General features: G+C 36.3%; 3 protein-coding genes across 8 annotated transcripts; 1 reads left to right on the forward strand and 2 right to left on the reverse strand.

Moving 5' to 3' along the window:
• Positions 1-1,351: 1,351 nt before the first annotated feature.
• On the reverse strand, positions 1,352-3,300 carry LOC109177349. Its single transcript, XM_019326683.1, has 2 exons — positions 3,117-3,300; positions 1,352-2,008 (listed from the first exon to the last, which is right to left on the reverse strand). Exons 1-2 carry the CDS (start codon positions 3,202-3,204, stop codon positions 1,500-1,502), a joined length of 597 nt encoding a protein of 198 aa, XP_019182228.1. The 5' UTR covers positions 3,205-3,300; the 3' UTR covers positions 1,352-1,499.
• A 1,792-nt stretch (positions 3,301-5,092) lies between these two features.
• Positions 5,093-9,025, forward strand: LOC109177346 (septin and tuftelin-interacting protein 1 homolog 1-like). 6 transcript variants are annotated; one of them, XM_019326681.1, is made up of 4 exons: positions 5,093-5,165; positions 5,215-5,267; positions 5,794-8,490; positions 8,655-9,025. In XM_019326681.1, the coding sequence occupies exon 3, from the start codon at positions 5,826-5,828 to the stop codon at positions 8,382-8,384; it is 2,559 nt and encodes an 852-aa protein (XP_019182226.1). In that variant the 5' UTR covers positions 5,093-5,165; positions 5,215-5,267; positions 5,794-5,825; the 3' UTR covers positions 8,385-8,490; positions 8,655-9,025. The 6 variants fall into 6 exon arrangements, with proteins under 6 accessions (XP_019182226.1, XP_019182225.1, XP_019182223.1 ...); XM_019326680.1 differs by having other exon boundaries at positions 5,215-5,259; positions 5,791-8,490; positions 8,655-9,003; XM_019326678.1 differs by lacking the exon at positions 5,093-5,165 and having other exon boundaries at positions 5,166-5,259; positions 5,791-8,490; positions 8,655-8,757; positions 8,872-9,025.
• Positions 9,026-18,989: 9,964 nt separating this feature from the next.
• LOC109177348 (guanine nucleotide-binding protein-like NSN1) lies at positions 18,990-23,106 on the reverse strand. Its single transcript, XM_019326682.1, has 9 exons — positions 22,972-23,106; positions 22,602-22,849; positions 21,946-22,078; positions 21,661-21,834; positions 21,037-21,251; positions 20,548-20,812; positions 20,277-20,456; positions 19,959-20,170; positions 18,990-19,481 (listed from the first exon to the last, which is right to left on the reverse strand). The coding sequence occupies exons 1-9, from the start codon at positions 22,988-22,990 to the stop codon at positions 19,113-19,115; spliced, it is 1,815 nt and encodes a 604-aa protein (XP_019182227.1). The 5' UTR covers positions 22,991-23,106; the 3' UTR covers positions 18,990-19,112.
• Between the last annotated feature and the right edge of the window lie 2,754 nt (positions 23,107-25,860).

Genomic DNA, 25,860 nt, shown 5'->3' on the forward strand with positions numbered 1-25,860 from the left:
CAAATTAAAGTTAATATGAAATCTTAGGACTTATTGAAGATGATATTTCCGGTGTGCCTAGATGGCGGGAGGTTTATAACTCCAGCTAATTGATGTACTACAACTCGGGTTTCCCCCTTCCAGTTTTATATAAAAATTAAAAAAAAAAGTTAATATGCCACTAATGAACTTAGTACCAGTCGATGTCACCCGCAACGACGAAAACTTAGAGAAGACGTACAGGCGGCACAACGGTGCAGAGTAAGCGGAGGACGAGTAGACGACGGCTGGTCTAGCTAGACAATGGAGTCATAGATCACAAATTGTGTTCACCCTAATTCACCATTTCTTGCATTTTTAATTAGATCCCCAACTCAATAGATTGGTTCACCCTCGAATCGTTTCTCACCAAATTCTTCCATTTTTGCAAACAACTCGACTCGATCTCATTATCATTCACCATTCTATTTTGTAATTATACTCTATTTCACTTGTAAGCATAGATCATTTGACAATTTCTACCATTTCAGGTAGGTGAACTTGTTTCAATTCCTTTCAGAAAAATCAAATTTCTCATCATTGATCATCTTTATTTTAGGTAATTATACTCTATTTCACTTACAAGGGAAGAGCGCGTACCCTAGATCTATAACTAATTTCTACCATTTTAGATAAGTAAACTCATTTCCACCATGTAACACGGGTTAATTGGCAAAGGCAATAGTGCAATACTAAGGCAAAATTAATATGACACTAATGAACTTAGTACCAGTTGATGTCGACGGTGATCGGCGATGACGAGAACTCATCAAAAATGTGCAGGCAATGCAGAGCAAGTAGAGGACGAGCAGAAACATCGGGAGATTGCAGAAGGAGCGAGCTTTGCATTTGTTGGGGAAGGAGCGGAGCATTGCATTTGTTGGGGAAGGAGCGAGTTGCGAAGGATAAGGGTTAGGGATTCTTAATTAATTTTGGAAAGAAAAAAAATAAGCACGGCGTGTGCACAGACCAACGCGTATGCTTGATCACTCCAAATTTTTATATTAATTTTTTAAATTTCATTTTATTTATAAGACTTGGGCCACTTTTTAATTTGATTTTATTTGGAAGACTTGGACCCAAAAAAAAAAAAAAAAAAAAAAAAAATCCTAACAAGAATACTTTGAAATCTTATTTTTTCAAATAGAAATATTTTTAAACTTATTTCTCAAATAATCACCCTACGCCCACGACAACTGCCCAACAAGCTTTTGGGATTCCATTTGGATCTAATACCTATCGATAAAACCAATATAAATTTCTTGTAATTATTTGTACGTTGACCTCGTAGGTGAACTTGTTTCAATTCCTTTGAGAAAAATCAATATATAAATAACCACAACATCTATCAATTGTCAATTTCCCACAATGAATAGCTTCCCAATACCAGATGAAGTGCAGAATGGGGGAAACAACTTTCTAGTGTAACTTCACCACAAGGGCCTATGTAACATTCTGCCCATTTCTCACACCCTGAATTCTCAATCTTCTTTCTCTAAACACTTCTCAAGATTATTCTTTCCAGCCAGATCTTCAAGTGTTAAACCTAAAGTTTCTGGAGAACCTTTTTTCACTTCCTCCCCACGAGCAGCCAGAAAGTCCTCCACACTACTAGGTTCTCCGAACCACCCCAACCGATCAGCAATGAGGTGCAAATTATTGCACCCATCACATCTAGCCACCACGACCCCTTTGTAATATGACTCACGACAAACTGACTTCATGGACCGGGTTTCGCACCTCTTGCATGTAAAGAACATAAGAAGGTCGTGTCTTGGAGAGATCTTCAAATTTGATGTCATCTGCTTTATCATGGTATTGCTGTTGATTGGACTAGGGGCAGAGTTAGCAGATACACCGCAACTTTCAAGTTCTTCCCCAGTTTCACCATCCTGTTTACTGGCTTCTGCAAGTGTTCCTAGACTTCTGCTGTGAATGTCATCCCTGCTTAAAAATGAACTTGTCGAGGAAAGAAAAGGCCAGGACGATTCTGCAGCCATACACAAAGTTATTAAAAAAAAAAAAAAAAAAAAACCATATATAAGAAACACAATAGTATGCCAAAACTTGATCAAGACATGCAGAAGTTGCAAGGGTAAAGGTATAACCAGAAATATCACCATATATCAGCCATAATATGTGTTACGATTAGGAAAAATAGTCATTCCATCACTGTTTAGCAACTTTAGAAAAGAGAAATAAACTTCTACGTGAACAGGTGATGATAGCACAATACAGAAAGCCACTTCTAGGAAAAAAAAAATCATGAGATAAGCAAATGGTATTCTCAGAAAGATATACTTTGCCATACTGAAAAAAACACAACTGTAAACAAACAATAATATACACTCCAAGTGAAGAAAATCTCGAAAATATTCAATGAAGTTAGTTGCCCAGTGATATAACTGAACAAAGCAATGTTCCTTCCCAAGAATCTACAAATCTTTCTTCCTCATAGCCTGCAACATACAGGAGCCTGGAGACTAGAAAAACCTTTTCAAAGTTTGGGCTTGATGCCATAGTCCAGAGCTCAGCACAGATTATTTAGAAAGAAAACAAATAATCTGTTAGCAATTCTCCTTTCATTCTTTGTAAAAGAATTAAAAGATATTAATCCATATTAGTACTATTTCATATTCCCTGTACACACATTGAAACGAAATTCCATGGATTCAGTCTCTTTCAGAGAAAATTTTATTCATTTTCATTCCTCAACCAAGCCCACAAACAAGACTACCATTATTGTAACTTTCAATATGCAAAATTCACAAAGATGCTGCAGCTCTTAAAGGTTATTAGTATAACCAGAATATGCTCCACAGCATCAATAGACAAGCGACAATATATGATTCAAAATAGTTAGCTGCTTATATGGTGAAATGCATATATGACAGTGAGGAAAAATATAAACACTTCCATTTTTTCCCTAATATTGATCATTGAAAGATATTTCGAGACCAGAAACACCCCTACACACAAATATAGATAATCCCCCGTAGAAAAAGATTCAAAATTTATGGCATGTCCATCCAGAATTCATGGCTTCAAGTGGAATGGACATGTATTTTTTGTGAAATTTAGGGCTTAAAATTAAGTACCTCTGAAGCGACGGGCGGGGGTCTGAAACTGAGGCTGACTGGCTGCGAGGAGAGAGAGAAGGCGCCGTTGAATCTGTCGAGCTGCCATTGATACTTCTGCTGCCCGAATTCGCAAGTTAAGAGAGAGAGACACACGCCGCCGCTGAATCGGTACGAAAATTTTGATTAAGGGAGTGTTTGGTTATTGCCTTATCAGTCAAAAAATGGTTGTTTGGACCATGTTTAGTGGCAATTTATATCATGTACCACGGCGCGCGTTGCATTGTGCGGCTAGATGCAAAACGACTTCATTTTAATTTTTTTTTTTTTTGAAATTTCCCGCTCCAGTGTTTGGCAGTTAATTTTTCTTTAAAAAAAAAATCATGTTCAAAAATGTACATAATGTTATACTAGAATACACATAATTGTATACATGAATGTACATAATTATATAACAAAATATACATACTCTTTTTTAAAAGATAATACACATAATACACAAAAATTTTCTAATTAGAATGTACAGAATATACATAGTCACAGCAACTTACCGGGTTTTTAAGTTTTTTTTGTTGGAAGTTACGTTACTAGCTCTATTACATTGTAGTATCTGTTAATATACTTTCTCCACTGAGGCTCGAAATCATAATCATAATCTTCCAAATGGAAGTTCAACCCGGATACCATTAGACCATATAGTCCTGGTACGATTGATGTTTAGTAGTTTGATCCTATGAATAAATTGATTTGGAGTATTTGATAAATGGCTTATGGGTCTTGGCTGATTGGGCTTATCAGTCAAAATACTAAATGCTTCTATACCTAGAATAGTTTATTGATTTTATTTGTAAAATGACAATGTTATTTTTTTGAAATCCTTAATTTTTCGCTCAGTTCTCACCTTTGTGTTTGCCTCCTTCGCTTAGTTCTCACCTTCCCATCTGCCTCCTGTCCCCATATCACGTCGTCTGTCGTCTGAATTCCATCTCTTCTCACCTTCGTGACTACCTTCTCCGATTCACTACCGGTCGTCGCTTCTCTCCAAGGTAAATTCACCCCCTCATTATATCTTATTTTCTCAGAATTTCTCTTCAATTTGTAGTCTATATTTTATTTTTCATGTGCCTTCTTTGTGTCGCACTTGTGATTAGCACGATTGGCAGACTTCTCATGTGTTTGCTCTTGAAGTAGAGCTCCATTTGAGGGTTGGGATGACAGTGTAATTAACCCAGCAGACATAGAGAAAAAACTTAGGCCTCTCCCTCTCTGCATATATGACCCGTCAGAGTACCAAATAATTTTTTGTCCAAAATTGATTGCCAGAGACCAAGATTAAAAAGGAAAAAAAAAAAAAACATAGGCAAGTGGGACTATCTTCCACTTACGTTTGTGTTTGATCGGGATTGACATAAAACACATTTTTCAAATGTCTTTTTTCTAATTTTGTCCAATTTTTAGAAAAAAAGTCCTAATTTTAGAAATACATGCTAATTTTGTCACATTTTCTCAAGATATTTTCATCTTGTGGGCCCAGAAAAAATTGTCTACATCCATGATTTGTGAGAATGAGTAAAAGTTGAGAATACACAAGCAGTATTTTCCTTGTGCAAGAACTTTTTCTTTTTGTTTTGTCTCCAAAATGGAATCCACCTATAAAAAATGTCACTTGCCGCGTGAATAACACCAGAATGCATCCAATCGGACTCGTGCACTTCACGTGCTTGCTGGGAGCGTTAATCTACAACCATTTTTTCTTTTTTTTTTTCAGATTTTATTTTACTTTTTCCTTCATTTCCATCTTTTTTCTTAATCATCTACAAAAAAAATAAAAATAAAAATAAAAATAAAATTCTCAAAATCTATGATTATTGAGGATACTCTAATAGCCAAAAGTAAAAAAATTTAGCCCAATAGAAAAACAAAACCCAATTAGCCCTTCCCCTTCTTTCTCAAATCTCTCTTTCTGACTGTCTCGACTCTCGACCAGTGACCAAGACGACCACTCTCTGTCTCTCCCTCCGCAGTCCGGCAGTTCGCCCTCGTCATTCGTCTCTCACCGCCTCACTCCCTCACGCCCTTCGCCCTCGCTCGGTCGCTCCTCACATCCTCAGACGGTCAGCGACTCACCGGCGACCGTACGGGACTCAGCGACTGCAACTCCACTCCCTCAAGGTAAATTTTTACATATTAAAATTAAAAGGAATTTCATACATTATATATGCTGGATTTTCTGCGAATATATGGAGCTCTAATTGTTTGAAAATTAATTGTGGAGTCTGGACAGTGTGTTACCGACTTACCGTTTAATGGTTCATTATTATTTTATGTAAACTTTTGAGAAATAAGTAAATAACCCTACTATGGTTGTATCATTGTATATTTGTATATTACTGACTTTGAGAAATAACCATACTGTGTAATGGTTCATTATTATTTGATGTATCACTGTGTTTGAGAAATAACCATGCTTGTTAATTGTTCGGTTTTTCAGCAACCGACCAAAACCCAGGTCGGATTTTCAGTCGGTTATGCCGGTCAAAAAACCCCATCGGTTATTCAGCTGACTGATTGATCACCCCTATCTGAAATTTATTAATATGGGTTGATTTGCTGATTTTTTTTTGCAAGTTTGAGTGTTGTTGTGCTTACTTAATGGCAATTATTCGTTTTGATTAGAGTTTATTGTGTTGACTTGTAAGTGTTTCTGCAGTTTATAAGGAGGGTGTGAAGATGGATGAGGACCAGGAGATGGAAAGATTTGGGATGGAGAATGATTTTGATGACGGTCAGTGGATTGGTGGTGAGTTTTACTACCGTAACCGCAAGGAGAAGCGGACGCAGACCAAAGACGATGTTCTCTATGGCATTTTTGCTTCTGGGGACAGTGACTCGGACTATGAGGGAAAGGGGTTAGGTTCCTCCAGAAAGCGGAAGAAAGACCTTTCTAAGAAGCCAGACCTTACCAAGCCTGTTCACTTTGTCTCCACCGGGAGTGTAATGCCCAACCAGGAAATTGATAGTGATCTTAAGGAGGATTTGAAAGAGATGGAAGAGGATGATGATGATAGGCCGCCTGTTCTGGGGGCTGGAGCATCATCTTCTGGCCTTGGATTTGGTTCAAAGACCACTCATGGGGATGGAGAGGGAGATGTTGACAATTTTCTTCCCTCTGCTTTTGGAAAGAAGATCAAGGAAGGCGCACTGTTGAGACGGGAGAAGGAAAAGGAGAAGTCAGTGTTAGCCAAAAAATCTTCTCAGGCTGAGAGGAAAGAACCAGTCGCGGGTGACGTTGGATCCTTTGAGAAGCACACTAAGGGGATTGGGATGAAGTTGCTTGAAAAGATGGGTTATAAGGGAGGTGGCCTTGGGAAGAATAAACAAGGTATCACAGCTCCTATTGAAGCAAAGTTGCGACCCAAGAACATGGGAATGGGTTTCAATGACTACAAAGAGACTAAGGTGCCAGCACTTCAAGAATCAGAAGCAAAGTCTACCCCTCTTCCTGCTCAGCCATTGGAAAGCCACAAAAGAGAGAAGCCCTGGCTGAAGCAAGCTTCAAAAAAGAAGCTTTACATAACAGCAGACGAATTGCTGGCCAGGAAGCAAGAGCAGAGTCTTGATGTTGTTCAAAAGGTGTTTGATATGAGGGGTCCACAAGTTCGGGTATTGACAAACCTGGAGAACTTAAATGCTGAAGAAAAAGCAAGGGAAAATGATATTCCTATGCCTGAATTTCAGCACAATGTCAATTTGATTGTTGATTTAGCAGAGCTTGACATACAAAAAATTGATCGGGATTTGAGAAATGAAAGGGAGACAGCGGTTGCTTTGCAGAAAGAGAAGGAGAAACTCCAAGCTGAGGCAGTTCACCAGAAAAAACAGCTTGAAAATATGGAAAACATTATGAATGAATTGGACCGGATAGGTGGAGAGAGTAAAGAGGGTACATTGACTCTTGACTCACTTGCAAACTCATTTCTAGATTTGCAACAACGTTATGCTGATGATTATAAACTTTGTAATTTGTCATCCATAGCATGTTCGTATGCTCTGCCTCTGTTTATTAGAGTATTTCAGGGATGGGACCCGCTTCAAAATCCAACACATGGGTTAGAGATTGTTTCTTTGTGGAAGAATCTATTGGAAGACAACTCTTTTGGTTTCTCTGATATGGCATCTCCTTATTGTCAGCTGTTTATGGAAGTAGTTTTTCCTGCTATAAGAATATCTGGGACCAACACTTGGCAGGCTAGGGATCCAGAACCCATGCTTCGATTTTTGGATTCCTGGGAGAAGCTGTTGCCTCCTGCAGTCCTTCACACCATTCTGGATAACATTATTTTGCCAAAATTATCAGCTGCTGTGGATTCGTGGGATCCCCGTCGAGAGACGATTCCAATCCATTCTTGGATTCATCCTTGGCTGCCCTTGTTGGGACAGAAGCTGGAAACATGCTATCACACTATACGTTGCAGATTGGAAAGTGTACTTCATGCTTGGCACCCAAGTGATATGTCTGCATACTACATATTGTCACCTTGGAAGACTGTGTTTGATCCAAGCAGTTGGGAAAAGCTGATGGTAAGATTTATTGTCCCAAAGTTGCTGGCTGTCATGCATGAATTCCAATTAAACCCATCAAATCAAAACCTTGATCAGTTTTACTGGGTCCAGACATGGGCTACTGCTATTCCCATTCATCACATGCTTCCACTTATGGACATCTTCTTCAACAAGTGGCAAGAAGTTTTATACCATTGGTTGTGTTCAAATCCAAACTTTGAAGAAGTTACTAAATGGTATTTAGGTTGGAAGGAACTTTTCCCACCCGAACTTCTTGCAAATGATCATATCCGCTATAGGCTTAATGTTGGTCTGGATATGATGAACCAGGCTGCTGAAGGCATGGAGGTAGTCCAGCCAGGTTTGAGAGAGAATATAAGTTATCTCAGAGCACTTGAACAGAGGCAGTTTGAGACCCAGAAGAAGGCGGCAGCCCAAGCTCAAGCAAACTTGAGTGGTGGGCTACAAGGAGATGGTAAAGACGGTGGATCAGAGCTCAGCTTGAAAGAAGTAATAGAAGTTCATGCGCAGCAGAATGGTTTGCTATTCAAGCCAAAGCCAGGCAGGATACATGATGGTCATCAAATATATGGCTTTGGTAGCATAAGCATAATAATAGACTCTCTGAATCAGAAGGTATTGGCACAAACCGAGGATAAATGGTCTTTCGTGTCTCTTGAGCAGCTTTTGGAGTTACACAATCGATATAGTTTGAAGAGGCGATGATAAAGCAAGAAATCTTCTGTTTGATCCACAGATTACACTTTGTAGACTCTTTTTCCAGACAATAGACATGCTTTTGTTAGCAGTGTTGATCCAAGAGTCATTCCCGGTATGTTATGCTGCTTTACTGTTTTAATGGTTTTTTTTTTTAAAAATTTCTTTTAAAGAATATTAATAAACATTTTATATAAGGGTTACAGAAATGGTTTGCTATCCAGGAAAAATATGCTAATTATCATTCTAATTATACTAATGTTGCTCTCCTTCTTTCAGTCTGAAACCACAGAAACTCCACTGCTGAAATGATAATCCAAGAAATGACAGAATATTGTTTAATGGTGATGGCAATCTAACCGAAGACTTGTACCTTAAACGGGTATGCTTTATTTATTCATATATTGTCAATGTTGGACGATAGCCTAGACTCATAAATTTATAAACATTAGACACTCCAAAACGGGGCATTGAACGATCCATTTGGTCCAAACAGGAGTTTTCATGGAAAAAATTATCCAAGGTTGAGTTGAAAGATATTCATTGTGTACCATTGTTCATCCCTTCTTCATTGTACTAGTGACTGGATAATGTTCCAAAAAAAGGATTAGTGTATGAATTGGAGATACAAAGTGCTTATTCTGCTGTAATTACATACAAGAGAAAATTTCAATTTTGGTCCACTGACTATTGGGGTTGTGTTAATTGCAACACTTGACTTTCAAAAATGTTAATTGAATACCTTGACTATGCAATTTCTTTCAATTTTGGTCACTCCGACCAAATTACCGGTCAAATCTCACCGGAAATTTTTAATAGGTCAAATAATGAGGGCTTTTTTGGTCATTTTACTTTTTACCTTTCTTCTCCGGCGAGCAACTCCATTTCCAGCGAGTATGCCGGCTCAAAATCAGTCGCTCCGGCGAGGCTATTTTTAGATGGCAAAGCAATGAGAAACCAGACATGACACAACATTGAATTTCACCACCTTCGACACACTACTGTTGGTTTTTTCTATTACTGGAGCACCGAATATCGGAAAGAGTGGTGGGTTTATTTTGCTAGGGAGAATGGGTGAAGCGCAGGCGAACGGCGGCGGAACGGAGTTCGGAGTTCAAGAAACAAAGCATATGGAAGTAATCGAGGCGAAACAGGGGAAGAATAGGGAAACAAACAGCGCAGAACCGCCGCAGACGGCTGCGACGGCGTTGAGGTGGGAGAGCTTTCTGACGAAGATGGTGCTCAGAGTTTTGTTGGTGGAAGCTGACGATTCTACTTGCCAGATCATTGATGCTCTTAGTTACCTTACTCTGTTCAGCACTGCTTCGGTTGGTAGCTAGTGGTTGAGCATTTAATTCATCCGACGATTTTACTCTGCCGACTCCCATCCCCTCTCCTCTCCGCCGCATCTAAGAGAATCGGGAAACTCATCGAATTTCGCCGGAAATGGAAAAACTCACCGGGGAAGAAAGAAAAGACGATCAAATGACTAAAATACCCTCCTTATTTGACTTATTAAATTTTTCCGGTGAGATTTGGCCGGTAATTTGGCCGGAGTGACCAAAATTGAAAGAAATTGCATAGTCAAGGTACTCAATTAACATTTTTGAAAGTCAAGTGTTGCAATTAACACAACCCCAATAGTCAGTGGACCAAAATTGAAATTTTCTCTTACATACAATTATATATTTATGTTTGTTCCCTTGCTTGGAATTCATTACTCTTCTATCCCAGGTTAGTAATTCTCCTACTCCATGTCTATTTTTATTCATTTAGTGAACCAAACATGCTGCTAATGAAAGTGCAATAGTAGCTTTGTGAATTTTGTAATAGTCTTTATGAAACTATAATGGTAACTTTATGAATCTATAATAGTTACTTAAGAATTTATAATAGTTTAATGACTTTATAAACTTAGCGTAGCAATTTTATGAACGTATATATTCATTTAAAAAATTAAACAAAAAAATCACTACGGGTGTTATTTAAAATATTTTAATTAAAACTGTTACAATGTTATATTTTTTACAATTCCAAAATAAGCTATTACTAGAAACTACTAAAAAAATTCTACATTTGATCTAAAAATTGTTTGGAATTAAAAAAATTCTTAAAAATAACAGTTGAATATGGATAGTTTTAACAATTGAAATTAAAATTGAAAAAAAAAAAACAAAAAACATAGAATTAAAAAAAAAAAGATTCGAATTATCGATTTTGAAACCACTTGTTCTGAACTTGAACTATTAATATCAGACTCCCTTCAACCATTCATGAAAATATAAGGTCACCTTAAAATATATGATATTCTCATGAGAATCACATTCTTCTCATATTTTAAAGTTACCTAAATTTTTTGAAAATATTATATATTTCAAAACATTTCTTGAACTAAACATCCTTTTTTAATGTTATTTTAAAAATTTGTGAATTATTTGTTATAATTAATTTGAAGTATTTTTAAATATAAATTTTTAAAAATATATATACAATATTTGATCAACATTAGTGTCTTTTGCATAAAGACAAAGTACAATCATATAAATATATATACAATATTTGATCAACATTAGTGTCTTTTGCATAAAGACATAAAGTACAATCATATATTTTTTTAGTTAGATTTCCTTTGGGCTAGTTTCTGTGCCTCCCGGAGCGAACCGGGTGGATCTGGATCGTTAAACGGACGGAGAAAGACCCGAACTACAATGTGTGGTTTACACCAAAAAAAAAAAAAAATTATTTTTTTAGTTGTATCGGATATGATACAATCCTCTAATGTACTTACAATCCTAAAAGAGCAAATACCAATTTTAGTCCCACGAGTATTAGTAAAATGACGGTTTTAGTCCACATGTTTAATTCCTACCAATTTTCATCTACGACTATTGTTTTAGTACCAATTTTAATCCACGTCTATTATTTTAGTACCAAAATTCATCACGTCTGTCACCTATCTATTTAAAACATCCTGAAATTTAAAAATTTAAAGGCATTTTCGTCCTTTTCAACTTAAGATTTCAATTTGAGCATAACTAAATGAATTTAAGCCCTAAAATCGATCTCAATTCGCATTTCTCCTTTTCATCATATCTTCATTTGAGGAAGAAAACTGCGAATTGGTATAGATCTTAGGGTTTAAATTCTTTTATTCATGCTCAAAAAGGGATCTTAATTTGAAAAGCACGAAACTGCCCTTAATAATTTCATATTTCGACATGTCTTAAACAAAGGGGTGACCAGTGTGATGAATTTTGGCACTAGAACAATAGTTGTGGATAAAAATTGGTGCTAAAACTATAGTCGTGGATGAAAATTGGTAGGAATTAAACATGTGGACCAAAACTGTCATTTTGTTAATACTCGTGGGACCAAAATTGGTATTTTTTCATCCTAAAATTATACGGAGTACATAATTATACCAATTACCCAATTTCAAAAGACATCGGTAATTATAGTGTAAAGTTAATTACTGATTTGGTCCCCCGACTATAAGAATTTTACCAATTTGGTCTTCAATTTTCAAAATTCTTCAATTTAGTCTTCCACTATGCTTTTTTACCCAAATGTTCCTAACCGTTAGATGTCCGTTAACTCGGGACCAAATTGATAATTTTGTTATAGTCAAGGGACCATTTCAATAATTAACTTTCAGAGAACATGATGCATGTGATGACCGAAATGGTCCCTCGACTATGGTAAAATTATCAATTTGGTCTCGAGTAACAGACGACTAACGATTAGGACCAATTTGGGTATAAAAAATAAATAAATAAATAAATAAATAAATAAAACATAGTCGGAGACTAAATTGAAGAATTTGAAAAGTCGAGAATCAAATTGGTGAAATCCTCATAATCGAGGGACCAAATAGGTAATTAACTCTTATAGTGTAATTTGGATCTTCAAATATGTTGGACGGATTGTTAAGCAATGTCATAGCATTGCTAGTGTCTAGTGATATTCGGAAGGTGTCCGTTTTGTATTAGCACCATTGTGCGTCATGACCCAAAATGACGTCATTTTGGACCTTTTCGCGTGTATGCTGTGTTAACTCCTTAAAAAAAATTCATGTTTCGAATCTATAGAATTGTATAATAGAATACACATAATTTTATATCTGAAAACACAAAATTTTATAACGAAAAATTCCCATGTTTAGAGTGTACAAAATTATATAATAGAATGCACATAATTTTATACATGAAACACAAAATTTTATAACGAAAAATTCCCATGTTTCGAATGTACAGATTATATAATAGAATGCACAGCATTTTATATATTCAAATTTCAAAATTGCGCGGGTACAAGATATCTATCAAGAAGTCCTCTGATTCTTCACTTGATTTACTGAGTTGAAAACTTTGCTGACTTGTTAGAGTCTCCGATCTTTAATTGGCTTGATCTTCAGTCCACTTTAACTTAGCTTGAATGGATGAAATATTTAATTTTCAATCCACATAACTTGATTTGATCTCCAATCCTCTAGCTTGATTTGATCTTCAATCCAGAGGTTCTCTTCAATTCTTCAAGTGTGTTCTTTAAAATGGATGAAGAGCTCTATTTATATGGAAGAATATAAGAGACTTCCACTAGAACCCAAACTCTTCAATATTATCCTTATATTATCAATTAATATTTTAGGATAATATGAACATTTATCCAGAATGCATCTAGTCACCATTGCATCCAGATTCATAATCTTATCACATATTCAAATTAAATAATTAATTATTTTAAATATATAAATATCTTATCACATATTCCAATTAAATAATTAATTTAAATATTTTCTTGCTGGGCCAAATATGGATCAGTCCATATAATCTGAGTCCACTAGTCTTCAATTTATATTTAATTCGGATAATTTTGCCACTTTAATTGGTCCAATTTTATCAAACAAAGCTCAACACATATAAACCAATCCATTTGTCGATTTCAAATTTTCTGTGACTACAAATTGTCCGTTCTAAATTTGTCCGAACACGCTGCTTGATGTGCTTGGAGCGAGAACGTGTTGAATTTTAATCTCTAGTCATCAACTGCCGTTGTAATTATGAACTCATCCTTGTCTTAATCTATTAAACATGAATTCACAAGCTTTAATCAATCAATTTAAATTTCCTTGAAGCCATCATGCTTTACCGTGCCAGTCACGACTCACGAGCTTTAACCCATCAATTTAAATTTGCCTGAAACCATAATCTTTTTACCGTGCCAGAAATATAAATTCTGAGATCCCTTAAACTGCAATCCCAACTCTAATTCAAACTTTAAACCCCAATCAAACTATGAGTCCTGATTTACTCAGAATTTCAATTCAACCCATATTGAACCACCAAGAATACCTATAAATAGGACCTTCCAGCATCACAAACTTCACTGGTGGATTAAAACGCACGAAACGAATCAAGAATTGTGTTCAAGATTGATCTTCACACAAAGGTAATCTTGAAAATTTCAAACTTTTTTTCTTGCAATTTTGCCTTTGTTTTTTTCCCCTTTTCTTACACAGTACACGGCACACGTACACACATGCAATATATATAATACATATGTGTATACACATGATATATACGTACATACATATATGTTCACGTACACACATGTTAATTATGTGCTAATGACTAATATATGTGTATGGTTCATCATCTTGAAATGCATGATTTTACATAGCATGTACGTTTACTTTCCACTGCCATACGTACGAAACATTCCTTTGTATTATGTACGTGGCGGACAAACTCTGCATCATTTTAATTGCCGATAAACAAACTTCTTCCTTTTGCAGCTACTCCAAAATCATGAATTTACAGGATCACACGTACCCAATGGTCAGAAAAGTCTCATACTAACGAATAGCAGGGATGCTCAAAAAGTTATGCTGCCCATTGACCCACCTCTAGTTCCACAACACTTACCAATATTAATGATATCATACGGCGAAAGCGGTTGGACCTCTGAATACGACCTTCCTCCATCTAAAGTTTGGACTCTGCAACCTGGTCTACATCACGAACCCTTCACAGGCACATTCCCGTTATTAGGAAAGCGCATACTTGACGGAGAGGTTTCTTGGAGCAAGCACTTGAACTTTGATGGTGAATTTTCTTTCACAAAAGACTACTGGGAATGGCTGAGGACATACTCAGCCACTTTGGCAAGCTGCTTAGGAAAGGGTCCATATATGATGTTGTGTACTTGTGTATGCATCATTATTCATATATGATTGCAACACCAACATCATCCAGGCCTTTTGCGAAGCATGGTACCCACTAACTAACACTTTGGTTACATCACAAGGCGAGCTGACTATCACACTCCGGGACTTGCACATGCTTGGTGGATTACCCTTACTTGGCGAGGCATATGATGAATGAATTCCCACGGCTTCGGAGCTAAACGAGATTCATATCAATGCTAACTCTTCACCTAATAAGTGTTGCTCATACCTATTTGCTGTTTTCCATCACCTGAGCAAACAAGAAGTTGACTCTCCTCATATTTATGCCTCTCAATGGATCGCATTTTGGTGTTGAAAATCTCAAAGATACGAAGCTCCCCCACCTCGTAAAGAAGCAAAGGGTAGAAGATCTCGTCCAAAAGCTACGTATAACCCAAATGTGATTCTTGACACTTCCAAAAGTTGGTCAAGTGCTAGTGACGCGCCCTTTGAGACACTCGGCATTCCACGAATTCAAGAAGGAAAAGTCTGCTGCTGGAGAAGTCTACTTGGCAGCATTCTTAGCGTGTCTCAATTGTCTTAATCCATTGTCAAGTAGACTTCTCCTTCTTGAATTCGTGGAATGCCGAGTGTCTCAAAGGGCGCGTCACTAGCACTTGACCAACTTTTGGAAGTGTCAAGAATCCCATTTGGGTTATACGTAGCTTTTGGATGAGATCTTCTACCCTTTGCTTCTTTATGAGGTGGGGGGAGCTTCGTATCTTTGAGGTTTTCAACACCAAAATGCGATCCATTGAGAGGCATAAATATGAGGAGAGTCAGTTTCTTGTTTGCTTAGGTGATGGAAAGCAGCAAATAGGTATGAGCAACACTAATTAGGTGAAGAGTTAGCGTTGATATGAATCATGTTTAGCTCCGAAGCAGTGGGAATACATTCATCATATGCCTCGCCAAGTAAGAGTAATCCACCAAGCATGTGCAAGTCCCGGAGTGTGATAGTCAGCTCGCCTTGTGATGTAACCAAAGTGTTAGTTAGTGGACACCATGTTTCGCAAAAGGCCTGGATGATGTTGGTGTTGCAATCATATGTGAATAATGATGCATACACAGCATCATATATGGACCCTTTCCTAAGTAGCTTGCCAAAGTGACTGAGTATCTCCTCAGCCCATTTCCAGTAGCATTCGGCTTCAAATTTTCTATGTCTACAATGAAACTTACCAAAACGACGTCGTTTTGAGAGGCGCGGGGCGCACATTGTTATGTGCGCCGTGGTTCACAGTATAACGATTGGATTGGTTTCAATTGGTATCGTCCTCTCATTTTTATAGTGACTTATATTTTAAAATAATTTGGTTGATTTCTTTCATAAGTGTTAATAGTGTACTTTTTGTATTTTTAATTAGTTTACATTTCCTCAAAATTTTGAAAAGTTACTTTTTGAATTATTTTTTTATGGTGATACAAAACGTGATTATTTATATTAAAATATTATTATACAATTTTTTGATATGATATAAATTGCCAATATAAGTTTAAATTAAATATCAAAAATGGGATTCACGATAGTACGAGGAGATCCTGTTTCGCTGTGGTTTGTGTCTCACATATCAAGCTCATTGGTCTTCTAGCTGGTCCTATTTTTTTTTCTCAATAACTAAAACTAAAGACACTTTGCGAATAAATATAGTTTTATTTTATGCTAGATTTTAATCCAGATGATAATAGTTTTGTTTAGTTTTTGCCTTTTTTTGGTAACAATCTATAGTTTTATAATAATTAATTATTACTCCAGTATAATAAATGATGTTTTTAAAATAATTTATATTGGATATTAAAAAAAGAAAATCACACTCGTACGATTACTATTCCCTATGCCACTTAAGGGTTAAAAAATGTTATTGGTGAATCGGTTGACCGCACCTTGTATTCAGGACCAGTTATGAACATGTCTAACATGTGCGACCGCACAGGATCCCCAATTTTTGGAGGCCCTATATTTAAAAAAAAAAAATTATATATGTATATATAGTATAGGCAAATTATGTTGTGCATCCGTATGCACCATGCATCGTGTATACGGATGCAAAAATGACGTCATTTTATTAAAAACGCGCATCTCCCTTTAAAAAAAAAAATTCAGGTTCGATTCCCAGCAACAACATATGAACTAAAATTCCAGAATCGATGAACTATAATTCCAAAATCTATGAACTAAAATTCCAGAATCTAATCTATGAACTAAAAAGTCCAAAATGAATGAACTAAAATTCCAGAATTTATGAACTAAAATTTCAGAATCGATGAACTACAATTCCATAATCGATGAACTATAATTCCAGAATCAATGAACTAAAATTCCATAATCTATGAACTAAAATTCCAGAATGAATGAACAACATAATGTTGTTGCTGGGAATCGAACCTGTTTTTTTTTTAAGGGGAGACGCGCGTTTTTAATAAAACGACGTCGTTTTTGTATCCGTATGCACCATGCATGGTGCATACGGATGCACAGCATAACTATATATTTTTTCTAATCCTTTGATTCTCTTCCCTGCTTTTGGCAATTTCCAATTGAAAATCTCAAATAACAATTAGCATTTTCGATCGGGACGTTCCGCTAATTAGCAATTACAATTAATTTTATTTTTTAATTCAATTATATTCCCAAATCTCAATGAACAGTGTGCAGTGGTGATATTAATGGAAATGAAATGTCTATTGAGCTACAATTGTTATCGAAAGAAAAGATATGGGCAATGAGTATATTGAATTCATTGAAACAGATGGGTTGTTTTCTAAATGCCACTATTGCATATCGAATATTATTGGCTATCCCAATTACTGTTGCCTCTGCAGAAATGAGTTTTTTTTTAAGTTGAAATGGTTGAAATCTTACTTACAATCAAGTATGTTGCAAAAGAGAGTCAATGAAATAGCTTTAATCTCCATTGGAAATAAGTTTTTGGAATTAGTTGATATCAAAAGTTTAGTAGATAATTTTGCGTCTAAATTTGCACGGCGCATGTCAGTTTTTAAATGAAAATTTATGTATTTTTTATACAATATTTATATTTTGATATAACGTTTTGAATAACTATTATTTATATAGATATTATTTAGAAAAAAGGGTCTCAAATTAAGATATTGTACAGGGCCCCAATTGTTATTGGAACGGCCATGCTTGTATTAATAAGAAATCTACGAATTTAATAAAAAGATGGCATGTTAAAGAGTGATAATTGTACGAGTCTCTAGCATGGTTCTTAAATAAACAATCATCGTTTGATTATTACATTTTGATATGATTTATTAGTTTTATATAATAAAAAATGAGTTAATACCCAAAATTGTCCTCGACTATAGTGGTTTTTCTCAATTTCGTCCTAAACGACTTTGGTGACCTAATATCGTCCCAGACTTTTGTGTTTCGCTCAATTTAGTCCCAGACTTTAGTGTTTTTGCTCAATTTAGTCCTTCATTTGTTATTCTGTCCATTTGGTGTTAAATAAATAGACAATTCAGTAATTTTAATATTGACATCTCTTTACTCATAGACATGTGAACTGCGAAAACTTTTTTTTTTTACGAATTACTCCCAGAATTACTCCTAAAACTGCGAATATAAAATTTGATTTGCAGGTCCGGGAGTAATTCTGGGTGTAATTCGTACAAGAAAGATGAATTTCGCACTTCACATGTTGAAAGTAAAGAGAGATCAATATTGACATTACTGAATTGTCCCTTTATTTAACACCAATTTGATGAAATAACAAATGGAGGACTAAATTGAGCGAAACACAAAAGTCTGGGACGATATTAGGTCACCAAAGTCGTTTAGGACGAAATTGAGAAAAATCACTATAGTCGAGGACAATTTTGGGTATTAACTCAATAAAAAATGTTTTCTAAGAGTATTGTTATTGATTATTAATATTGCATATGTCAAAAAAATTGTTTAAAAAAATAAATGTTATTTAATTTATTTGATATTAAGTTTTAGCATAAACAATTAAACGATGACAAGAGGTGTTTATGGTGGCGTGTAAGAAAGCATTATCTTAGATAAGGAGCTTTTAGCTTCATAATATTATTTTACAAACTAATTGCCTCATGCTTCAATAAATCATTACTAATTGCCTCATGCTTCAATAAATCATTGTGACCATCGTAGCACTTTTTCCTACCTCAAAGACTTGGAAGTTGTCCTTGCTTGAACAAGTGAACAACACGTGAAGCGTCATTTCAGCCATCTCATCAAACCGAGTCGCTTCCGCTCAAAAATGTAGCGCGATCGACTTGACTAGGCCTATAGATAAACATCATGTCCCTCTTGTCCACAGGATTTTGGCATATGTTCCATGGTCCAATTCAATAAAAGCTAGTTTACTATAATTAGAACATACTATAATTAGCAAGGCATATTTACACAAAACTCTATTTCGCAGAAAAATCTTTTGAATAAATCAACTCTCCAAATCCCTTATACATTAAATCAACCTGAAATTCAAAACTTTCCTCAAAAATTCTACAAGCAAAATTTCCCATTATTCATTCTCCAATGTAACCCCAGAAGGTAGCTCAAACCTGTTTCTATTACTATCATCAGCAATGACAATGTTCTCACTGACATCCATTGCTGAGCTGCTTTTGGCATAATCTACCTTGAAATCATAATCATCGTCATCTTCCATCATCGACGACTCCTTGTCTTTTTTCCTCCTCTTTTTCTCCGCTTTTACCAATTTGGTATTCAGCATACCCTCCTCAGTGTATAACCTCTCGTTTTGTTTGCTACTGGCACTTTTGGTTCCCGTAGTACCTGCATCCTCTTCTCCCGAACCCATCGCTTCATCATCTCCATTATCAACGAGTTGATCTCCTTCACTGTTAGTCGGGCGTTGTTGTGGATTGTCCTGTTATAGGATTCAATAATATCCAATCAACAGGGATAACCATCAAACCAACAATTAACATGATTTTTTTTAAGTGGACAGGAATTTCTATCTATTATTCCTTTGACAGCATTTATATAAATTTTAACAAATTGCAGCAGCAGTACAAATCGGGCAACAATTTGAGGCTAAACAAATCAATCACATATCAAATATGCTATCACGAAAACCAGCTTGGTTGGCGTGAGTGGCCGTGCACTTTCATTCCTTAAGAGAGGTCGGGAGTTCGAACCCCCTCTCGTATGGAAAAACCAAACTAGCTTACTAGCCAGCACTTTGCCCCTTAATTGGGCCGGGCCGGTGCGAATGGGGATTAGTCTGAGTATGGTACAGGCTTAAAGGTGCCTCCTACAGTTAGGGCCTGCTCAGGACACCTCATGGCCTGACCCCAAAAAAAAAAAGTTATGAGGAGTAAATGGTATTAGAAAGCTCGTATACCTCAAGCATCTTCTCATCAAAACTAACCGGACAGTTAGATGGAACCTCAACTGGGTTGAATTCATTAACAGACTTGAGGCTGCCAATGAACGACGATTCACCGCCATAAACTTCATCCACATTGAATTCTTTCCCCAATTCTGAAACAACCTTCACTTCTGAATGCTCTTCCTCATTCCGCTTTGGAGGCATTGTGTAGTATGGAATTTTACCTGGAACACATCAAATTATTATGCTCTACACTCTATGAACCTTTGTTTTCCATCTTATACTGTTCCCCCGAGGAAAAAAAAAAAATCCTACCCTAAAAACACATACCCTCATTCCAGTCATGTAGAACTATCCTAGCTGCTGCATCGATGTCAACAATGCCACCCTTTTTAAGTTTACCCCTTAGAGTAGCAACCTTTTGAAGAAAATCATCTGCTGTTTCGAAGTTGGGAACCTTGTACAGAGTCACCAGCTTTGCAGCAGGACAGAGTTTGAGAATCTCCTTCACTGCACAATCCATAGAAGGTATATGCATGAATTTCTCGTGGAAATATAATGATAAGTATCCTTGCAGAGATAGAAAACACAATGAAATTACCTGGACCAATTGGGTCATCTAACTTCTCTATTCTCTTGCAATTACGAAGAGCAATAGATGCATCATTCTCAGCAGATCTAAGCATCACAACACCAGGGCAGTCCAAAAGCTTAACGTTCTTGTCTAAATGAACTTCCTGCATAGATCTGGTTAATCCTGGTGTAGATCCAACATTGACAACATGTGATCTCTTCAAGCTATTAATCAAACTGCTTTTGCCAACATTGGGTAGACCAATAATGCCCACAGTGATTGATTTCTTTATCTGCAGCCAGAACATATCATTACTAACTAAGGCAGTTCACTCATATAACTGAGACAACAATATGGATTGGAAATGAAAAGAAAATCCCACAGTTCTACAAAACAGACTATCATAAATTCATCAAAAACATTTCAACCATCCTAACAAGGAAAACCAGGATTATCAGTACTGTTAACCGTTCAGATCTTAGATAGAAATTGGAATTCCACAGGAGCTTTAAATACCTCATGGCTTCTTGAGTAATTTTTCAGCAATTTTAGAAGAGTTTCAGCACCAAGACAATCACTTGTCTGCAAAAGATTCTTGGTCTTTCCAGCCTTTGAAGATTTCCAACTCAAGTTTGACTTCTGCTCTTGAGTATTACATTTAAAAGCAACTGTTGGTAATTCCTCTCGAAGATACTTGAGCCACTTTTCAACGGCTTCCCTTGGGACTAGATCTGAAATGGAAAGAAGATAACTTTAGCCATAAAAAACGAAAATACAATCATCCAACAAAATACCACAGTAAGTCTCTATATACTATACATTTGATTGATGGTTCACTCCAATCTTTGCATAGTCAAGCAAAGAAACACCATTCTATTCAAAGCCTACCATAACTCAGAATCTCAGATATTTGTCAACTCTAAATATCTAGTAGATTATATTATATTGTAAATAAATATAAAAGAAATTTAAACTATTATACCCTTATTGCAAATTTAATTATGGCTTGAGATTATTGGTCAGCTAAAGATGACATTATTAACAATTAAACATATAAATATAACTTGAACCACCTGTCTAAGATCACAACCTCAAACGAACAAAATATTAGTCTGAAGAAAACTAGAAGAAAATGCATACCAATTTTATTAAGGAGCAAGACAAGATGTTTGTCATGTCCTGATCTCATAACCATCTTTTCCATGTCAATGCAACGAGTACCAAGTGGATCTCTGGCATCAAGGACTTCCAAAATGACATCAGAAGCTTCAATAACTTTGACTAATTCCTTGCAGAAAGCCCGATCTGAGTTATCTGCATTATTCCAATGAAAAGGCAAAATCAGAACCAATCAAACATGAGGTGGCAAAACAAACACACAAGTAGCCACAAAGAGACAAAAGTGTAGAAAACTTTCTAACATACCATGCTTTTTACCAACAGCTGCAAAACCATCATCAATAATTTCCCCAACAAACTTTTGCTCTTTCACAGAAGCCATGTCTGCTAGTTTTGACAAATCATCATCTTCAAGGAGCCCCAACTTTCTCTTCTTAGCCTAGAAAATCAATTAAAGACATCTATTAGTTGACAGCAGAATAGGAGAACAAAACTTATACTATCGATGAGAAAGGGAAACTAAGATAATAAAATAACAAGCACCCTATTCAAAACGCTAATTTCAAACAAGAAACTAGGGAAAGGCCCTGTGTCCCAAACTTGCTCCTATTTTCTCTCTGGGGATCATTTACAGTCCCATACTTAGCCAATCCTATAGAAAATGCCTCTAATCCAGTTCTAAAACTGTTGCAAGACTATTAAAAACCAGCTAGTAGATATTAAGGTGCCATGTGACCTTAATGGAATTTTTCTGTTCTTGGTTTAAAACCCCATAATCGCTACAACAATCATCTATTATATATACAAGTATACAACCAATATAAAATTAAAAATATGGCAAAAGTTTTCATTTTATTAACCCCTACATTGCCATTTAAGCTACAATTCTTTTGAAAAAGTGTGTAATATAAATCAAATATAAGAGCAAGCATCTCCAAGTGATATGATAGTATAATTAGTACCCTCTCTTTGCGGGCAGCTTTCTTCTGCTCAATTTCCTCAAGGGCTCGATTACGACGATCTTCGAGAGCCTTGAGCTCCTGTTCCTTGAAAGGCCATTCATTGGGGATACCAGGGTCCTTCTCGACCTTCTTGCGGCCACCTGACTTCGCCGCCTTCTTGGCCTCCTTGGCTTTCTTCTTGTGGTGCTCCTTCACCTTCCTTATGACCTTGTACTTGTTCTTCAGAGATACTCTCTTGCTCTTGCTCTCTGCATCCAAGGCAATAATCCCAAAAAAAAAATTATTAAAACAAAGTCTATGTCTATCAACTATCAAGGCAACAGATAATCGAATCCAAATTAAAGCAATAAACGGAATGTAGATAGCTTACTCTTGCTCTTCTTAACCATCTTCGTTTGTCGAAGGAGAGAGCTGGGAAGTGCTGAATGCCGTCTGCCGAATTAGGGTTGCAAAAGTATGCTCAATAGTCAATATAAGATATCACAATCACCAAAAATACATTTAGACTATTTTTTATTATTTTTTTTTTGTCATGCGATGAATTGTCCTGAGCGATCACACTTTTAACTCTTTAAACTCATATCCTACTTAGATTAATTCTCATTCGCACTGAACCGGTCCGAATCCGAATTAATTTTTTCATACGAGAGGAGTTCGAATTCTTGACCTCTCTTAAAAATGAGAGTGCAGGACCACTCACGCCAATTAAGCTTGTTATACATTTAGACCATTAACAAAACCTCTAGATAAATAATGTTGGTAAATGAAGATCACCTAGATCAAGCACCAAAATAAATATTATTCAAATTAATTAATATTTTAATTTTTAGATTATTATGAACTATTTTGAAATTTAAATTTTTAGATTATTATGAAATATTCCAAATTAATTAGTATTTAAGTTTTTAGATTATTATGAAATATTTTGAAATTTAAATTTTTAGATTACTATGAAATATTTTGAATATTATGACAATTACAAATATTTTGGTAAATTAATCGTTTTTGTTCAATTTTATCAAAATGTCTTTAATCTATCTATGGATTTATGTTTTATAAAATTTATATAAATAAATAGATAAGTTACATTTTAAATTCAAATGTTTTAATAGGAAGATATCCATGATAATAAATAGTTAGGATCTTAAAATTGTTAGAAGGTTATATAGACTACTTGATTTCACAACCTCCCATATGAGAGTGCAATTTGGTGTCACTAGACCCCAAGTAGAGACTGAATATTAAAAATATTATTGTTATGTTATAGCGAGATAAGTATGATTATAATTACTTTAAGTTGTTTATTAAATATATAATCCTTTAATATAAAATATAAAATAGCAATAAGAAACCGTAAATGCTTAATAGGTGTCAGAGTTGTACGGACTTATGTAGTGATGGAAAGAAAGTGTTACCTGAAATCAAGAATATAAAAGTTGTCTTCCATGATGTAGAGGTATATGCCCATAACACTATATTGTATTTCAACACTTTCATTTTTCAAATTGCAAACAAGAAATTTAAGTATGGTTAATTTCATTGTAGGGCACTGTTATCCATTCCTACGATGAATGATGTGTCTAGAATTCAAATTGTAAAAGATAATTACAATATACTAATACAACTAAACTAACGTAACTTACAATTAACAATATCCTAATATATCTCACACACACCCTTCAAGATAAAGGTTGTAGGACAACAACATTGAGCTCGTCACGAAGAGCATTGAAGCGCGAACCGGTAAGGGGTTTGTGAAAATATCCGCAACATGGTCCTTGATGGAAATAAAGTTGACCTGGAAGTCACCTGAAACTACTTGTCTCGAACAAAGTGGTAGCCAATGACTTATTATTAGTTAATAAAAAGTAATTGAATATGGAAAATTAGAGAAAAGATTCATTTTTGGTCCTATAACTATTGGGGTCTTGTTAATTGCATTTCACGAGTTTTAAAACTGTCAATTTAAGACCTTAATTATTCAATTTTTTTATCAATTTTGATCCCTACGGCCAAATTGTCGATCAAAACTCACCGAAAAATATTAATAGGTAAAATAATTAGGGTATTTTAGTATTTTTACTCTTCTTTTCTTTTCTTTTTTTTCCCTTGGGATTTTCTTCATTACTTCTGCCATTGCATGTGTGTGCTTCCGGTAAGGCCGGGTTGGGGCAGTGAGCCTCCACCCAATATGTCGCCTTCACCGCCAACCCAAGCACGATATAGACGACGAATGTCATGTGCTTAATTGGCAAATTGAATAACTCATCTAGTGGGGGTGCTTGGGCTAGTTCGTGAAGCACACGGGCCGCCAATCACAAACCCTAGGCAATGTATGGAAAAATAGGGATGGCTTCAGGCCTTCCGCTACATGCACCCAAAAGAGGGATCTCGGGGCAACTCACCAAGGAGGAGGAGAAAGAGTTGGACGAGCCCTGTCATCACAAGAAGCATGCGATCCATGTTATATTCGTGGGGGAGGGGGGCAGTGATACCCCAATCGAGATGAAGAAATGGGTGAGGTCATTCGGTTCCCCCACGACAAGAGGCCCCGGAAGGAACACATCACCTTCACAGATGACGATTTCTCTAACGGTTTGTTGCTATATAGAAACACACTAGTGATCCAGGTAGAGATAAGTGATGTCATTGTGCACCGGGTACTCGTGGACATAGGTAGCTCGATCAACGTTGTGTACTACGACACCTTCACCCAACTAGGTCTGTTCCGAAAGTAGCTCGGCCAAGTGAAAACATCGCTATCTAACTTCACATGGAACTCTGCTGAGACAGAGGGGGCATTACATTGCCTGTAGAGTTCAGAACTCGGTCGCATATTAAGGTGATAGACGTAGAGTTCATTGTAGTCAAGATCAACTATGCCTTCAACATTAACTTGGGGAAGCCGGCCTTAGAGGACATCCGATGTGTGATCCCAATGGAACACCTGCATTAAGTTCTCAACTCCAACTGGGGTAGGCGGGGCCCAGGTGAACCAAAAGATAGGTCAAAGGAAGCCTTGCTGGACAAGAAGGCTCGAGACTGAGGAGATCACGCTGGATCCGAGTCGCACTAAACCGGGTAGTACAGATTGGCACCAGCCTCACGCCCGAGCTCCAAGCCTAGATAGTATATATCATTCGAAGCTTTAAGATGATAAACATGTGGGGCCCCGATGACATGCTGGCATAGACCATGAAGTTATCACCCACCGCCTCGCAGTCGACCACACGACCAAGCCAGTCCAACAAAGGAAAAG

The sequence above is a fragment of the Ipomoea nil genome, unplaced genomic scaffold (genome assembly GCF_001879475.1).
Source record: "Ipomoea nil cultivar Tokyo-kokei standard unplaced genomic scaffold, Asagao_1.1 scaffold0804, whole genome shotgun sequence".
NCBI classification, from domain to species: domain Eukaryota; kingdom Viridiplantae; phylum Streptophyta; class Magnoliopsida; order Solanales; family Convolvulaceae; genus Ipomoea; species Ipomoea nil.